The sequence below is a fragment of the Notechis scutatus genome, chromosome 4 (assembly GCF_049901735.1).
Source record: "Notechis scutatus isolate UNSWTSFEM ecotype Mainland chromosome 4, rNotScu1.2, whole genome shotgun sequence".
NCBI classification, from domain to species: Eukaryota; Metazoa; Chordata; class Lepidosauria; order Squamata; family Elapidae; genus Notechis; species Notechis scutatus.
Window position 1 is genome coordinate 162,463,426 of NC_142012.1, and position 17,459 is coordinate 162,480,884.

General features: G+C 45.5%; 1 protein-coding gene across 2 annotated transcripts in view; it reads right to left on the reverse strand.

The window, feature by feature from the left end:
* FAM131A (family with sequence similarity 131 member A) overlaps positions 1 to 17,459 on the reverse strand; it is a 91,246-nt gene that overhangs the window by 41,131 nt on the left and 32,656 nt on the right. The window contains exon 2 of one of the 2 annotated variants that reach the window (XM_087965434.1): positions 12,843 to 12,982. The exons of the other annotated variant lie outside the window; for it this stretch is intronic. Coding sequence (XP_087821560.1) covers positions 12,843 to 12,982 — 140 coding nt within the window. The remainder of the gene's footprint in view (positions 1 to 12,842; positions 12,983 to 17,459) is intronic. 2 annotated transcript variants of the gene reach the window in all.

Genomic DNA, 17,459 nt, shown 5'->3' on the forward strand with positions numbered 1-17,459 from the left:
TATCCAAGGTTATCCATAAAGACAAACTTAGTGTGGGTTGAGTAGCTGCTGCCTCTAGATCAAAGTGTTGTGTGGATGCAACCTTACACGTGGAGCAGATAAACTCAGCAGTGGTGATAATTTGCAAGGGGAAGATTGGGGAGGCCTGAAGAAATAGGAAAAGCACTGCCTACAGAGTCACCCTGGACTTATTTCTACCCTTACCTCTTTTTTTTTTGGGGGGGGGGAGAGGGTGCCTTTGCAAAATTGGAAAGAGAGTAAAGAAGGAAAATTACAGCCCCCCCTGCACTACCCAGCTTCCCCCTTGTCCCCAAGACCCACCCATCCCTTGCCTGCCCCATAGAGAGACTGGGAAGTGGGGGTGGGGTTGGGATGCTGATGGTACAGAGAAAGCTGCATCCATCATGGGTACCACTCTGTAGGGCACCTTGATGGGGGGAGGATGCCCTCTTTTGTCTCCACCTGCCCCATGTTTCAAAAACAGCCATGGGGGGCCTTCTCCACCGATCCTTCTTCGGCAGGCTTACCTTGGCCCCTTCCCACATCACAGCAGCCCTCTTGGCTTGAAGCCGGGGGCCGGGGGGATCTTTTTCGGAAGCCGATCGGGGCTGGTAGCTTGCAACAAGGTGTATTTCCATGGCAACCAGTCACCATGGACCAATTTCTCCCAGGATACAGGCCGGGCTCTTTACTGACGTCAGTGCAGCACAGAAGGAGCGATACACACCGAGGCCTTTAAAGGCGCTCTGTGTGTGTGTGTGTGTGTGTGTGTGTGTGTGTGTGTGTGTGTGTGTGAGGGGCTGGGACATGATGTATGGGTTGGAGGGGGCAGCTCAGCTGCATAATGTCCATTTCCCTCTCTTACCCCCACCTCTCCCCCGTAATGGGAGCATCATCCCTTTCGCAAAAAGAGCTAACCTGTCAGGAAGAAGGCGTGTCTGGAATGCCTTGTATTGAGCAGCTAGTTTTCTACCTGTGGGGAATGCTTCTGTATGTTCAGTGGTGGCAGAGCCGACCTCAGAACTAAAGTGAGACATTGCCATTCTGGGCATCGCAGTCTGGAAACATGCCTTAGAGCACTGTTTTTTCAACCTCGGCAATTTTAAGATGGATGGACTTCAGCTCCCAGTCTCTCTCTCTCTCTCCCCTTCTCTGTCTCTCATTCTCTTTCTCTCTCATTCTTTCTCTCTTTCTCATTCTCTCTCATCTTTCTCATTCTTTCTTTCACTCATTCTCTCTCTCTCATATTCTCATTTTCATTCTTTCTCTCTCCCATTCTCTCTAACTCATTCTCACTCTCTCTCCCATTCTTTCTCTCTCATTCTCTATCTCTTTCTCTCATTCTCTTTCTTATTCTCTCTCTCATCTCTTTATCATTCTTTCTTTCTCTCATCCTCTCATATTCTCTTTTTCATTCTTTCTCTCTCCCTTTCTCTCTTTCTCTCTCTAACTCATTCTCTCTCATTCTCTCTCTTTCTTTCTCATTCTCTCTATCTCTTTCTCTGATTCTCTTTCTCTCTCATTCTTTCCTTTCTTTCTCTCTTTCTCTTTCTCTCTCCTGCCACCCTCTCTCATATTTTTCATTCTTTCTCTCTTCCACTCTCTCCTTCTCTTTCATTTTCTCTCTTTCATTCTTTCTTTCCCCCAGTCTCTTTCTCTCTCATTCTGTCTCTCTCATATTCTTTTTCATTCTTTCTCTCTTCCATTCTCTTTCTCTCTCTATTTTTCTCTCTCTCCCATTCTCTCTTTCTGTCTTACTCATTCACTCTCACTCATTCTTTCTCTCTCTCTCTCTCCATTTTCTCTCTCATTCTTTTCTCTCTCATTCTGTCTATCATTTTTTCTCTTATTCTTTCTCGTATTTTCTTTCTCATTCTTTCTCTATTTCTACCATTCCATCTCTCTCATTGTCTCTCTTTCATATTCTCTTTCTCATTCTTTCTCTCTCCCATTGGTGCTCTCTCTCTCTCTCTCCCTCCCTCCCTCCCTCCTCCTCCCTCCCTCCCTCCCTCTCTCTCTCTCTCTCTCTCATTCTCTCTCTCTCTCTAATGCCTGCCTCTGCTCCTACCAGTTGAGCAACCAAATGAGGTGCATTTTTACAGGTTAAGCAAAGTTAGAGTTAAAATCTTCCTTTGACTTAGAAGTCCGATCCTGGCCTGTCTGATTAGTTTACTGTTCCATGTATTGTGCAAAGCCAGAAAATGGGTTAATTTAATCATCAGATGAAGTGTGTCATGCGATGCAATCAGCGTCTGGGGACAAACACACAATTCACAGTGGGCATTACTTCAGTAAGGCACTTGACCGAAGTATCTTCACTTTTAAAATAATAGAGGGTAGAATTCAGACAGTGGCACCAGCCCTTCAACACGGAGACCACGGGCCTCTGGGAGGAGGAGAGAGAGGGGTGTGTTATCACATACACACCATTGTGGTCGATGCTGGGCATTGATGAAAAGACAGAAAATAGATTACACACACACACACACACACACACACACACACACACACCTGGCTAAATATGAGCCAGCAGTGTGCAGCAGCAGCCAAAAAACCTAATGGAATCCTAAATTGCATTAACAGAGGGATACAATCCAGATCAAGTGAGGTACTAATACCACTCTATAAAGCCTTAGGAAGACCACACCTAGAATACTGCATCCAGTTTTGTTCACCACATTATAAAAAAGATGTTGAGGCTCTAGAAAATGTACAGAGAAGAGCAACCAGGATGGTTAGGGGACTGAAGAATGGTTGCAGGAACTGGGCTTGGCTAGTCTAGTGAAGAGAAGGACCAGGGGAGACAGGATAGCAGTCTTCCAATATTTGAGGGGCTGCCACAGAGAGGAGGAAGGGGGTCAAGCTATTCTCCAAAGCACTCAAAGGCCAGACAAGGAATAATGGATGGAAACTGAACAAGGAGAGATTCAACCTGGAAATAAGGAGAAACTTTCTGACAGTGAGAACAATCAACCAGTGGAATAACTTTTGCCCTCGGAAGTTGTGGGAGCGCCATCACTTGAGACCTTCAAGAAGTGATTGGACTGCCATTTGTCAGAAATGGTGTAAGGTCTCCTGCTTGGGCAGGGGTTGGACCCCCCCCCCCCCCCCCCCCCCCCCCCCCCCCCCCCCCCCCCCGATGAACTGCGAGGTCCCTTCCAACTCTGATTATCTGTTAAATCCTGCAAAACACACACAAACATGTTTGTGTGTGCGTGTATGTGTATCTCTCTATCTCTCTATCTATCTATATACATACACACACACACATACACACACACACAAAATCACATATACCCACAACTATACCCACATACAGACACATTTATCTTATATTTATTTAAGAACTACCAATCTCCCTCACGATCTGGGCAGTGTAGAATAAAATATTAAAAGCATTAAAAACAGCATTCAGGTAGTCCTCAACTTAACAACCCTAACTGAGCCCAACATTTCCATCACTAAAGTGAGACGATTGTCAAGGGAGCCCCATTTTACATGGTTGTTCAGCGAATCGCTGCAGTTGTTAAGTCAGTAACTCGGTTATTAAGCGAATCTGGCTTCCCCCATGGACTTTGCTTGTCCGAAGGTCACAAAAGGGGATCATGTGACTCCCGGGGATGCTGCAACCATCATAAATAGGAGTCAGTTATTGAGTCTATCAGCTGTAGTCAGGAATTATTGAGCCTGTCATCTGCACCTCTCATAACTGTCTGGTTTGGTTCTGCAACCCAACAGGACAGACACAGATTTCAGAGGATAATTAGGACTGCAGAAAAAACAATTACTACCAACCTTCCTTCCATCGAGAACCTGTATACTGCACGAGTCAAAAAGAGAGCTGTGAAAATATTTACAGACCCCCTCAAATCCTGGACACAAACTGATTCAACTCCTTCCCTCAAAACGACACTATAGAGCACTGCACAACAGAACAACTAGACACAAGGACAGTTTTTTCCTGAATGCCATCACTCTGCTAAACAAATAATTCCCTCAACACTGTCCAACTATTTATAAAGTCTGCACTACTATTACTATTAATCTTCTCATCACTCCTTATCACACAAACCCTCCCACTTGTGGCTGTATGACTGTAACTTTGTTGCTTGCATTCTAATATTTTTATTGACTGTTTCCTAGTATGATTTGATTGCTTATTTGTATCCTATGACTATCATTAAGTGTTGTACCTGATGATTCTTGACTCTTGACAAATGTACCTTTTCTTTTATGTACACTGAGAGCATTTGCACCGAAGACAAATTCCTTGTGTGTCCAATCACACTTGGCCAATGAAGAATTCTCTTCTCTTCTATTTTATTCTCTTCTATTCTATTCTATTCTATTCTATTCTATTCTATTCTATTCTATTCTATTCTATTCTATTCTACATTCTATTCTATTCTATTCTATTCTATTCTATTCTATTCTATTCTATTCTATTCTATTCTATTCTATTCTATTCTATTCTATTCTCTATTCTATTCTATTCTATTCTATTCTATTCTATTCTATTCTATTCTATTCTATTCTATTCTATTTTCTATTCTATTCTATTCTATATTCTATTCTATTCTATTCTATTCTATTCTATTCTATATTCTATTCTATTCTATTTTCTATTCTATTCTATATTCTATTCTATTCTATTCTATTCTATTCTTTTCTATTCTATTCTGTTCTGTTCTGTTCTATTCTATTCTATGCTCTGCTGTGCTCTGCTCTCTCTCTGCTCTGCTCTGCTCTGCTCTACTCTATTCTATATTCTATTCTATTCTATTCAGTTGCCAAGTGTCTGAATTTTGATCCTGTGACCCTGGGGATGCTGCAATGGTTGTAGGTATGAAAAGGGCTCCTTAGTCATTTTTTTCCAGTGGTCTTGTGACTTTGAATGATCACTCAATGTATGGTCGTAATTCAAGGATTACCTATATAAAATTTAAAGAGGGGAGGAATGTTGATTCGTTTTAATTAGGATTCCTCTCTCCTCTTTAAATTTTATACAGGTAAAATTCGAATTTAAAAGTGGTGGGGTGCTTAGATTTTGGACAAAGCCCAGAGAAGCGCAACTAAGATAATCAAAGGCCTGGAGACTAAAACATATGAAGAATGGTTGCAGGATTTGGGTCTGGCTAGTCTGAAGAAAAGAAGAATTAGGGGTGACATAATAGAAGTATTCCAGCATTTGAGGGGCTGCCACAAAGAAGAGGGGGGTCAAATTATTCTCTAAAGCAGCAGAAGGCAGGACAAGAAACAACGGATGCAAACTAATCAAGGAGAGAAGCAACCTGGAATTCAGGAGAAACTTCCTAAGAGGGAAAGGGAGTCCTAATTAAACCTTGTAAAACTTCAAACATGACAGCCAACACTTATTCTTCCTGAAAATCTTTTTTTTTTTTTAAGAAAAGAAAAGAAAAAGTACCAGAGCTTTGTGATAATTGCTTCTGAATGGCACCCATGCTGACCGTTGTTTTTTTTCAAGGCAGTGGATAAAGGAACTTGGGCTTTGTATATTCGCCCATGGTGTGTGTGTGTGTGTGTGAGAGCACGCGCACACATACCACACACACACCCCTCACTTATTTCCCTGCCAGAAATGGTTTGGCCTACCAATTTATTGAAACTGCCATTCTCAGCAAATGACAAAATAAACCTGCAGGGAAAAGCATGGAAATGCATTTTTTTTTTACTGCGGGGGTAAAACCAAAAGCTTTTAAGTACTGAGTAGGATTTCCAACTTGTTGGGATCTATCGGGTTTGTGTCCTACATTTCGCCATACTTTATTCTGCTCCTCTATATATTATAAATGCCACCACGGGCTATTAAGAAGTTAACAGGCATGAGTTTTTTACAGAAGTACATATGTACTTCCTGTTCCACCCTACAGGAACTTTTCTTCCTCAATGGTTTAGATGAGGGGATTGAAGGAGAACTCATCAAATTTGCAGATGACTCCAAGCTGGCAGGAATATCAATCAATCCGAATAGAGCTGGAAGGGGCCTTGGAAGTCATCTAGTCCAACCCCTGCTCAAGTAGGAAACTGTATAAACATTTCAGACAAGGGGCTGTCCAGTCTCTTCTTAAAAACCTCCAGTGATGAAGCACCCACAACTTCTGAAGGCAAAGCTGTTCCACTGGTTAATTGTCCTCACTATTAGGAAGTTTCTCCTGAATTCCAGGTTGCTTCTCTCCTTGATTAGTTTCCATCCATTGTTTCTTCTCCTGCCTCCAGGTGTCTTGGTAAATAAGTTGACCCCCCTGTCTCAAATAGTGGAATGCTACTATCATATCACCCTCGCCCTTCTTTTCTCCAAGCTAACCAAACCCAAACCCTTCAACCATTCTTCATATGTTTTAGTCTCCAGGCCAACAACATGCAAGAAGATAAGCTTAAGATGCAGAAGGCTCTTGACAGACTTGAACACTGGGCCCTGTCTAACAAAATGAAATCCAATGGTGAGAAAAGTAACGTTCGACATTTAGGCAAGAAAAACCCAAATGCACAGGCAGAGGTGGTATTAAGGAAGGTTCTGACCGGTTCTGGAGAACCAGTAGTGGAAAGTTGGAGTAAATACCACCTCTGACTGGCCCTGCCGATCCCATCTATTCTCTGCCTCCCGAGGGAGTCCCAGCTGATCGGCTGGGTGTTCTTTGGTTGCCCTGCACAGGAGAACGGAGCTGGAAAGCAGGTTAGTGGGGTGGGGTGGGGAGGGAATGGGGATTTTGCAGGAACCTTCCCCCAGGAGTTGGGCGAAAATGGAGATTTTGCAGTATATCCTTCCCCTGCCACACCCACCAAGCCACATCACGCCCACCAAACCACGCCCATAGAACCGGTAGTATAAAATTTTGAATCCCACCAGTGTACACAGCTATAGAGTAGGAGGCATCTGGCTGAATAGTATAATAGTGAGAGGGATCTTGGAGTCCTAGTGAACAATTGCTTAAATAGGTATAAGCCAACAGTGTGCTGCAGCTGCCAAAAGAGCTAATGCAATCCTAGGCTGCATTGACAGACGGATGGAAACCAGATCATGTGAAGTGTTGATACCACCTTATAATGATGTTCTGACCCAAAACACGACAAACCCTCTGAAGTTAACTCCAAGATTCCTTTATTAGGAGTGCCAGCAGCCCTGACAAAACGTTTCTCTCTCATCGCAGGCTAACAAGTCCGTCTGGCTGGAGGATGAAGAGTTGTCTGCCAGATCTATTCATCTCCTCCCCCTGTCTTTTATCCCCAGAGCTAGGGTGGGGTTTCGCTAGCAGCGGTGGTTCTTCCGTCCCAAGCACCGGCCCATAGATTTCCACTGCTCTCCTCTCCCTCTGCCTTCTGCACTTCAGGCACTGGACTCAGCTGTTCCTTCTCTTCCCAATCAGCTACCTCCAGACCTGGGGGCTGTTGACTCTCCATCTGAGGACTGATAGATAGCCCAGGCTCCGTCTCTCTCTCTCTCTCTCTCTCTCTCTCTCTCTCTCTCTCTCATTCCCACACCTCTTCTTCTCCTTTTATTTGGCTGCTGGAGGGGCGGGCGGCTGAACGCATGCCTTGGTAAAGGCCACACTTGGAATATTGTAACCGGTTCTTAACTAAGCAATAGCTGTTAGCTGAATCAGGCACCCCATTCACCTTTTTTTTTGTCAAAGGTCACAAAAGGGTCACAAAACGTGACCCTGAGACATTGCAACGGTCTTAAATATGCGCCAGTTGCCAAGCGTCCGAATTCTGATCAGATGACCGTGGGGATGCTGCAATGGTTGTAAATGGTGAAACGCTTCTTTCAGTGCCGTTGTAACTTTAAACAGTCACTAAACGAAGTGCAGGACTACCTGTAACGTACAGAATGCATTAGAGCTAGTGCTCAACTTACAAACGTTTGTTTAGCAATTGCTCATAGTTACAACAGCGCCCCAAAAAAGTCACAACCGATCCTCATACTTATGACAATTGCAGCATCCTCACGGGCACACGAGCAAAATTCTGGGCCTCAGCAATTGGATATATATTTACAACAACTGCAATGCCCGGAGTCATGCGCTCACTGTTTGCTGTCTTCTTAGCCACTTCCCACAAGCAAAATCTATAGGGCCACGATGGCGAAATCTATGGCACGCGTGCCAGAGGTGGCACACAGAGCCCTATCAGTGGGCAAGCGCACCATTGCCAGCTGCTCTTCTGCTTCCTGGCGTGCACATGAGTGCTGGACAGCTGGTCTTCACGGATGACGGAACACTGGAAAAACAGCCCGGAAATCAGCCAAAAAGCAGGCTGTTTTCAGGGCCTTTTCGGGGCCTTTTTCAGGCTGTTTTTATTCCGAAAACAGTCTGAAAACAGTCTGTAAAGCAGCCTGAATATGGCCTGGAAAACGGCCCGAGAAATGGCCTGGAGAATGGCCTGAAAAATGGCCAGAAAATGGTCTGAAAATGGCCTAAAACCGGCCTGAAAAATGACCAAAAACCAGCCCAAAAATAGGCCCAAAAATGTCCTAAAAAGAGGCACACACGCACCGGCCAGTTTGTCTTTGGTTTTCCAGTGCTCCAGCACTGGTTTGGGTACTCGGTGCCAAAAAAAGGTTCGCCACCACTGCTTTAGGGGGGTTGATTCATGACTGCATGGTTCGCTTAACAAGTGGAGCGATTTGCTGAAGGACCGTGCAAAAGAAAGAAGATCATATTGTCAGGTGCGATTGACTTAACCACTGCTTTGCCTAGCAACCCAAAATTTTGCTTCCAGTTGTGTTTGTAAGCCGAGACCTACTTTAGCACGTTCGTTTCACTGACTTTTCTCCAATATGCATAATTGTAACCGCGCAACGTGAACTTTTGGAGAACAACAAATCACAGCTAAATTTGACCATATGGTTCAAAAATTAGAAATTCAAGAAGTTGGCAGTGAAATGATCACTAAATAAATCTCTCCCTGCTCTCTGCTTTAAGGGCAGCAGATGTTCATGCCTGTTCATTCCAGCACCAAGTGAAATGCCACCTGCTAAGTTTCAAAGGCCCAACAGATGCAAACGCAGAGGAGCAGGCCAACCGGTGGTTTCTTTGGTCAGTTGGCAACCTGCTGGGCTGTTGTGGTTCGCCGGGAGCAGGTGCGGACTGCTGGGGTCTCTGACAGCGAGGACTCAGACGAGGGGCCTACGTGTGATTCAGGGATGGGGCCAGGACTATCGGAGAGTGGGGTGCTGCCTTCGGAGGTTGTGGAGTCTAGCAGCAGTGATGAAGAGGACCCCGAGGAGCCTGTGCTCAGTGTGCTTGCGTGCAGGGCTGCTTGAAGGAAAGAGCAGCTGAAGCAGCACGGGTGACTCGGGAGTAAGGCTGGAAGGTGATGGCCCCTCCCATAAGGGATAAAAGCCAGCCTTCGGGGTTGGCTTCTTTGCAGGAAGCAAAGAGAAGTTCTTTCTGCTCAGAGTCCTCGTTGAAGCCCTGCTTACTCCGGTTTGTTTTTGGAAACTTCTGGCTTTGGATATTTATCTGCGATTAGTCTTTTGTTCTTGGCAGCCTTTCTCAACAAAAACTTTGAAAGGGCTTGCTCTTATCTGGGACAATTAGTTTTGAATGACTCTTGGCTGTGAATGCACAGACTTCACAGCGCCGCATTAAAAAGGTTTGCTTTTATACATACTTTGTGTTTGTTTGATTTGAACAAGGCTTGGGTCAGAACATGGGCTTCCTGGTCGCCGTGTGATTGAACCTCTTGGAAATGCCATCATTCTGGCCAGTTCAAATTTAAAAAAAAAAAGCTACTATTTCGATTTATTAGCTATTTCCTTTTGAGTACTAAGAGCAGAGGCCACCCGGAGTTGGGTAATTGAATTAATCCAAGGATTTGAAAGACAGCATCTTCAGGGGCTGCAAAAAACCAAGTTGTTGCTATCAGGCATTGGGTTGTTTCTGGAGAAAACAGGACATCTGGAATGAAAGTCTACTCTGATAATTGACAACAGTAGAGTAGACAAGTCTACGCTACTATTGACCTCACCCCTTTCCTAAGAGGTCTGTAGGGGGCGTGCATAAGCGCACCAACGTGCCTACGGTCCCTGTCCTATTGTTTCTTTTTATTTTTCTTATATGTATCCATTTCATGTATTCATAACTGTGTTTATACTAATACCTGTTATCTTATAATCGCTTGACAAATAAATAAGTAAATAAATATAAAAAAAATAAACATCTGGCTAGATTCAACAGCTGGCTTTCCTTCCACTAAAAATGCCCTGGGCTCACCACAGCTGTACTTTCAGCCTTTCCCATAAAAGGAATACAAAAATGGGCATCTTCAGCAGACATATTAACAGAATAACGGAGTTGGAAGGGACCCTAGAGATCTTCTAGTCCAACCCTCTGCTCAGGCAGGAAACTATATACTATTTCAGATGGATGCTTGTCCAACCTCTTCTTAAAAACCTCCAGTGTTGGAGTACCCACAATGTCTAGAGGCAAGTCGTTCCACTGATTAATCGTTGAAAACTGTCCGGAAATTACTCCTGAATTCTAGGTTGCTTCTCTCCTTGATGAGTTTCCATCCGTTGCTAGTTGTCCTGCTTTTAGGTGCTTTGGAGAATAGCTTGACCCCCTTTTCTCTGGGGCAGCCCCTCAAATATTCGAACACTGCTATCATGTCGCCCCTGGTCTTTCTTTTCATTAAACTAGTCATAATCTGTTTCCTGTCAACCCTGTTCTTCAGGGGTGTCAAACTGCTGGCCTTCGGGGGCTTGAATACATCACACCCAAGTCGGGCCCATCCCAGCTCCACGAAGGGGGGAAAAAACGTCACAATACGTCACGTGACGGCAACATAACGCAGTGAGTTTGAAAACCGTGATATATACAGAAAGTCCTTAACTTGCAACCATTCGTTTAGTGACCAAGACACTCCTTGCATCCAGTTTTGGTCACCCCATTACAAAAAACAATAGAGGTTGAGACTTTGGAAAAAAGGTGCAAAGAAGAGCAACTAAGGTGAATAAGGGCCTGGGAGAGTAAAACATATGAAGAACGGTGGCAGGATTTGGGTTTGGCTAGTCTGGAGAGAAGAAGGACCAGGGGAGGACATGAGAGAGCAGTATTTCAGTATTTGAGGGGCTGCCAGAAAGAAGAGGAAGGGGTCAAATTATTTTCCAAAGCATCAGAAGGGCAGGACAAGAAAAAAATGGACGGAAACTAATCAAGGAGAGAAGCAACCTTGAATTCAGGAGAAACGTCCTAACTGTGAGGACAATTAACCAGTAACCAAGACGGACAGGATAGCAGAATCCCCAGCCAAGAAAGCTGGTGAGCTCCATTGGATGTTCAAGCAAACAACCTTCTGTTGAGGTACTGCTGGAAGTTATAACCCACCCCTCTCCTATGAAAATGAAATATCTTAGGATATACTAAAAAAAAAAAAAAAGGCAGAATATTTCCCCTAAAAGAGAAGTAGAAACTCAGAGAGGCAGAAACTCAGCCCCACCCCACCCGCTTTGTCAATAGGCCGTTGAGGCCTGAGCCAGTCTTTTCTACATAACAAAGACCTACCTCCTTCAAGCAGAGCCATAATAGGAATCCCAAAGCCCTTTTATTACATCATCATCCAGCAAGGCTCAACCAAGGCCTGAGACTCAAAAGGCAGCCTACAGAGTTGCCCCTGCATGGCCCCAAGGGAGTCTGACAACCAATTAGAACACAAGCTCAAATCCAAAACCCAACAGAGGGCATAACACCCAGGCACTCTCAGCATCTCTTCCCTTTTCACCCAGTGTGATGACCCAAAGGGGCGTGGCACAAGGGCAACACGGTCAGATAATCAGTAGGAGTCCTTTTATTAGCTCCAACTTTGCCCCCCATGTCCTGGTTACCTTCTGGACTGGAGAAAAACTTTCCCAGGTACAGCCTTTGACTGCAGAGAATCAAGTCCAAAACGTGGTCAACAAAAACTGTAAGTATAAGTCCAATCAAGGCAAGATGCGGTAATTAGTCTGGCAGGACAGGAGAAGGAATTCCAGACGTGAAGGAACGGTGGTAATTCAAGGATGCCAGGAACGCAGATAAGCAAAGTCAACACAAGATAAACTCACGTTTGCTCCCAGCAGCTGCTGCACTCAGCATGCATCTCTTTTAAACTCTCTTCCCAGATGTGGCTAATGAAGGGAATCAGGGCCCTTTCCTCCCCCGTAAGCCATGCAACCCACGTTGCTCTCTTCTCTGTTCCTCCATGTGTGCCCTAGCATAAAGAAGGGGTGGACCTGGGTCTTCCTCTCGGTGTCTTTCTTCCCCACTTGGAATTGAACCCAGAAGGATATTTTCTTCCAGCAGTGCCTTCAACTTGGACTGTTGCTCTGAGCAGGGGTTGTGTCAGGGCTCCAACAAATCCAACCCCATTCAAATCATAAGTCTCTAGCCACATCTCTCAGAGTAAAGAAAAATTGATTTATTAGGAGTGACCATGTTGGTGTTAGCTGGGTGCAGCCAACTCTAAGACACATCATTCATTTCCCCCTTGACCCTGGTCTTCCCCCCACCCCCTGGATGTATATTCTCCAATGGGACACATCCATAGCCAAGAATCATCAATCATGCTCTCCAGTAATAATCTTGCGTGCCAACAGCTTCAGCTGCCTAGCAATTATCTGAAGCATTTCAGGAATGCACTACTTTCCACCTCTCCCAAAGGAGTATTTTTTTTAGTTGACAGGTTGGACTACTAGATGATTTCCGTGGCCCCTTTCAATGGTAGGATTCGTTACTTCTATTAAAAAAATACTCATGGCTGAATCACCATGATGGTGGCACCCCAGGCAAAAAAATAATAATAATAACCAGTCAGCCAACAAGGAGAGCAATTAAAACAGGCACCTCAAGGAAGTCCTGGCTGTCCACAGAGCTCTGACGAACCAACCTGCGCACCAGTGAGGTCCGAGTGTGGCCCAAGGACGAGAGGGCAGGCAAGGTTTTTGCCTCGTTCCACTCCACGTGCAACGTATTGTCCACAGCCACTGCAGGGGAGAGCAGAGAGTGAGGTCAACCTCCAGGGTGCCACAAGAGGGAGACAGAGAGCAATGCCTTCACGTCGGACTTCTCAACCTTGGCCACTTTAAGGCAGGTGGACTTCAACTCCCAGGATCCCATGAGCTAACATGACTTGGAGGAGGAATGCTAGGAGTTGAAGTCCACCAGTCTTCAATGTCTATGGCAGGAGTCTTCAAACTTGATAGCTTGAAGACTAGTGGACTTCCAGTCCCAGAATTCCTCCTCCAGTCATGTTAGCTCATCGGATCTTGGGAGTTGAAGTCCACAAGTCTTAAACTTGCCAAGTTTGAAGACTCCTGCCATAGACATTGAAGATTGGTGGACTTCAACTCCCAGAATTCCTCCTCCAGTCATGTTAGCTCATGGGATCCTGGGAGTTGAAGTCCACAAGTCTTAAACTTGCCAAGTTTGAAGACTCCTGCCATAGACATTGAAGATTGGTGGACTTCAACTCCCAGAATTCCTCCTCCAGTCATGTTAGCTCATGGGATCCTGGGAGTTGAAGTCCACAAGTCTTAAACTTGCCAAGTTTGAAGACTCCTGCCATAGACATTGAAGATTGGTGGACTTCCACTCCCAGAATTCCTCCTCTAGTCATGTTAGCTCATGGGATCCTGGGAGTTGAAGTCCACAAGTCTTAAACTTGCCAAGTTTGGAGACCCTTGGTCTATGGAGATTTTCAATCCTCCAGGTCATGTTGTCCCAAAGGTGCTTTTTTTCCCCCAGAGGCAACTGGACTTTCTAGTTATTCTTTGAAGACGTTGCTTCTCATCCAAGAACAATCTTCAGGAGCTGAAGAAGCTTCTTGGATGAGAAGCAAAACCGTCTTCAAGGAAAAACCAGAAAGTCCAGTTGCCTCTTGGGGAAAAAAGCACCTTTGGGACACCCATCTTAAAGTTGCCAAGGTTGGAAAACCCTGCCCTAACGTTTACCCTACCCTACCCCACTTCATGCAACTAGCTAGCCAAATCAAATACTTCCTGGTTTCCTCAATGCTTCCAAGCCTCAGAACTGATCGTAAGTAACTTTCTTCAGTGTCGGTGTAAATTGGAAGAGCTGCCAAGTGAATGGTTATAAGTTGAGGATTACCTGTAATGTATATATATTTTTTCTGTACCAATTTCCTATCACAGATAAGCTGATATATCTGCCCTAAAATCATCTGACAAGAAACAACTTACAGAAGTTGATCAACGAGGGAACCAACCTAGAATTAAGGAGGAATTTCCTAACAGTGAGGACAATTAACCAGTGGAACAGAAGTTGCCTTCAGAGGTTCTGGGTGCTCCATCACTGGAGGTTTTTAAGAAGAGATTGGACAGCCATTTGTCCAGAATGGAATGGTAGGATCTCTTACTAATTAGAGGGTTGGACTAGAACAATGGTCGCCAACCAGTGGGCTGGGGACCACTGGTGGTCCGCGGAAAATTTTTGGTGGTCCGCAGACAAATATCACCCCCAAAGCACCCCCCAAAACAATTAATCCAGGCTGCGTGGGAACACAAGGCTGCGCCGCCCACATGGCCCATGGGAACACAAGGCTTGCATCACTTGCATTGCAAACAACATGAGGTAGTGAGGGGAAGGGGGAAAGTGCGGAGCGGGGAACTTGCCCCACTCGCCTCACACACCTAGCCTGGCCCCCGGGCTGCTTCTTTGCGCTTCTTTCTTCTTCTGCTTTTGGCTGCACGCAAAGCAGCAGAAGTCTTTCTTTCTCTCCCCCAAACTCCACCAGAAATGAGTCTTTGGGACCCTGCAAGGCCTCCTGCTCCAAGAGGCTGCGCCAGCATGACAAATCTCACAAAGACCCATTTCTGGGGGAGTTTGGGGGAGAGAAAGAAAGACTTCTGCTGCTTCTGCTGCTTTCCTTGCATGAAGCCAAAAGTCTCTCTCTCTCTCTCTCTCTCTCTCCCCTTGAGAACGGAGCTGGAGACAGTATCCTGCGATCCCAAATAAAGAATGACCGATCGGTTGGAAAACGGGGTGGGGAATTTTCCTGCAGACTTTTTGGGGGATTTTCCCAGGCTCTCTGGTCCGCGGGATTTAAAATTATGAGGTTGGTGGTCCCTGAGGTCCAAAAGTTGGTGACCCCTGAACTAAAAGACCTCCAAGGCTCCTTCCAGCTCTGGTATTCTGCAGAGTGATCAACAGCGAAGTTGGATTGGGCTTATTTACAATACTGATGGAGACGCTCCTGTACAGCTAAGTCCTCAACCTACGACCATAGTCAAGCCCAAAATTCATGTGGCTAAGTGAGAAATTGGTGAAGTAAGTTGACAGCTTTTCTTGCCACATTTGTTAGGTGAGTCACCGCAGGCGTTTCAATGAGTAACTTAATGGTTGTTAAGTGAATCTGGTTTCCCCCATGGACTTGGCTTGTCGGAAGGCCATAAAAGGGGATCACATGACACTGAGATACTGCAACTGTCATAAATGTGAGTCAGGGGTCAGGCAAATCTGCAAACCAGGTGGCCATGGGGATGCTTCAACGGCCACTGAGCAAACGGTTGTATTTCGAGGGCTACCTGTGCAGTGTTGCACGCTTTGCCCGAGTGTACAAACCTTTACTTCCTAAATATCCCAGATTCAAGGAATTAGATCTGGGCAGTCAACCTTTGCGAGAAGCTTTCTAAAGATAGCTGCCACAAGGTCGCCTCCAGCTGAATTGTGGGATCAGATGGGTAATTGGCAAAATACCGGTCAGAGAGTTCTGTTCTGGTTTGTTTATTTGCTTGGTTTTGCCCTGGGCGGCTTTCGTTCAACCTAAGAAATCATTTCAAAAGAGTAGAAGGATTTGTGTGAAGAGTCCACCAGTGGGCGGCTGAGGGTTCGCAGGGAGAGCGCCTAGCTAAAATTCTGTGTAGTCCGGAGACCCCCCCCCCAAATCCCACTCCTGGCTGGCCCCGCTCACCCTGCCCCGCCCTGCCCCTTCCCTCCCAGGAGTCCCCACGTGGCCCATTTTAGATGCAGATAAGTGCAGGGCAGGCACGGAGGCTCAGGGAGGGTGAAAAATTGGGCCACCCGGAAGTTCAGAAGGCCGGAAATGGGCCCGTTTCCAGCTTCCAGAGAGCCTCCGGAGTCCGGGAAGGCCATTTTTGCCCTCCTGGGGGCTCAAGGAAAGCCTCCGGAGCCCAGGGAGCGTAAAAATGCCTCCCCCGGCCGTGATGCAGGAGGCTGACTAGGCCACTCCCATCATGGCCACGCCCACCTAGTAACCGGATAGAGAACCCCTTGCTAACATTTTTGAAGCCCAACCCCTTGGTAGAGTGTGTTGTTCTTGCATTTAAACACAAAGTGGAGTGTAGGGTATAGCAGAATGCGCCAATCTCCATCCACGATGGCGCCCATGATGGTTGCTGAGCGAGACGCTTGCAAAGTGAGTTCTGCTCCATTTTTACAACCTTTCTCGCCCGAGTTGCTAAGGGAATCGCTCCAATTGTTAAGTTAGCCACATGGTTGTTGAGCAAACCTGGCTTCCCCGTTGACTTTTGAGCGATGTCAGGGTTTGTTTGTTTTTCTCCCTTTGTATGCATGCATACAGCAGCTTGCACTGCCGACGTTGCCAAGGAGCGAGCCCCACACTCTCTAGCACTGATGGTGTTACATAGACAGGTAACGAAACGTCTGTAAGTCAAGAAACCAAGCTCAGAGGCCACTAAGGACTCTGCAGGTGGAACAAAGCCTTGAAGCTTTGGTTGTTTTGTTTTTAATGTCCTACACTGTAACGCCAGAATGGCAAAATTGGTAACTTTGGGTCTGTACCTGCTAATTTTGAGAACGCGAAGAGCTTTCATTTTGCAGGGAGTCTGCTTTTTTTCAGTTTTTAGTTTAGTTTACTTTATTGTCGTTGCACCTCATACAACGAAATTAAATACCATCTTCAGTGTACATTGTGACTATGAAAATAAACACAAACACATCCTTCGCATTGTACACAATTGAACTGAAAACCCCTGATATTGCATTAATATTGCACTATACAGTAGAATTCAACAGAGCTACTGCCCTGGGATAGAAGCTGTTTTTCAGCCTATTTGTCCTTGTTTTTATTATCCTGTGCCGCCTGCCAGATGGTAATAGTTCCAAAAAAGGGGATGCCCAGGATGAGATGGATCTTTGAGAATGTTTTGAACTTTCTTAAGGCAGTGGGAGCTATAAAGCTCTTCCAAAGAGGGGAGAGGGCAACCCATGATCCTTTGGGCAATGATGTTAACCCTCTGGAGCACTTTCCTATCTGCCACTGTGCAATTGGCAAACCATACACAGGTGCAGTAAGTTAAGATACTCTCTATGGCGCAGTGATAGAAGCAATTTTTTTTCCTCTTTCTCTTATGCATGTTTTCCCACCCCAAGCTATTAATACGAATTATATTAATATGAGTGCAGCTGAGCTCGTAGACAAGCTGAAGGGAGAGGAGACAACCACAGCCCTTCCAATTCGAC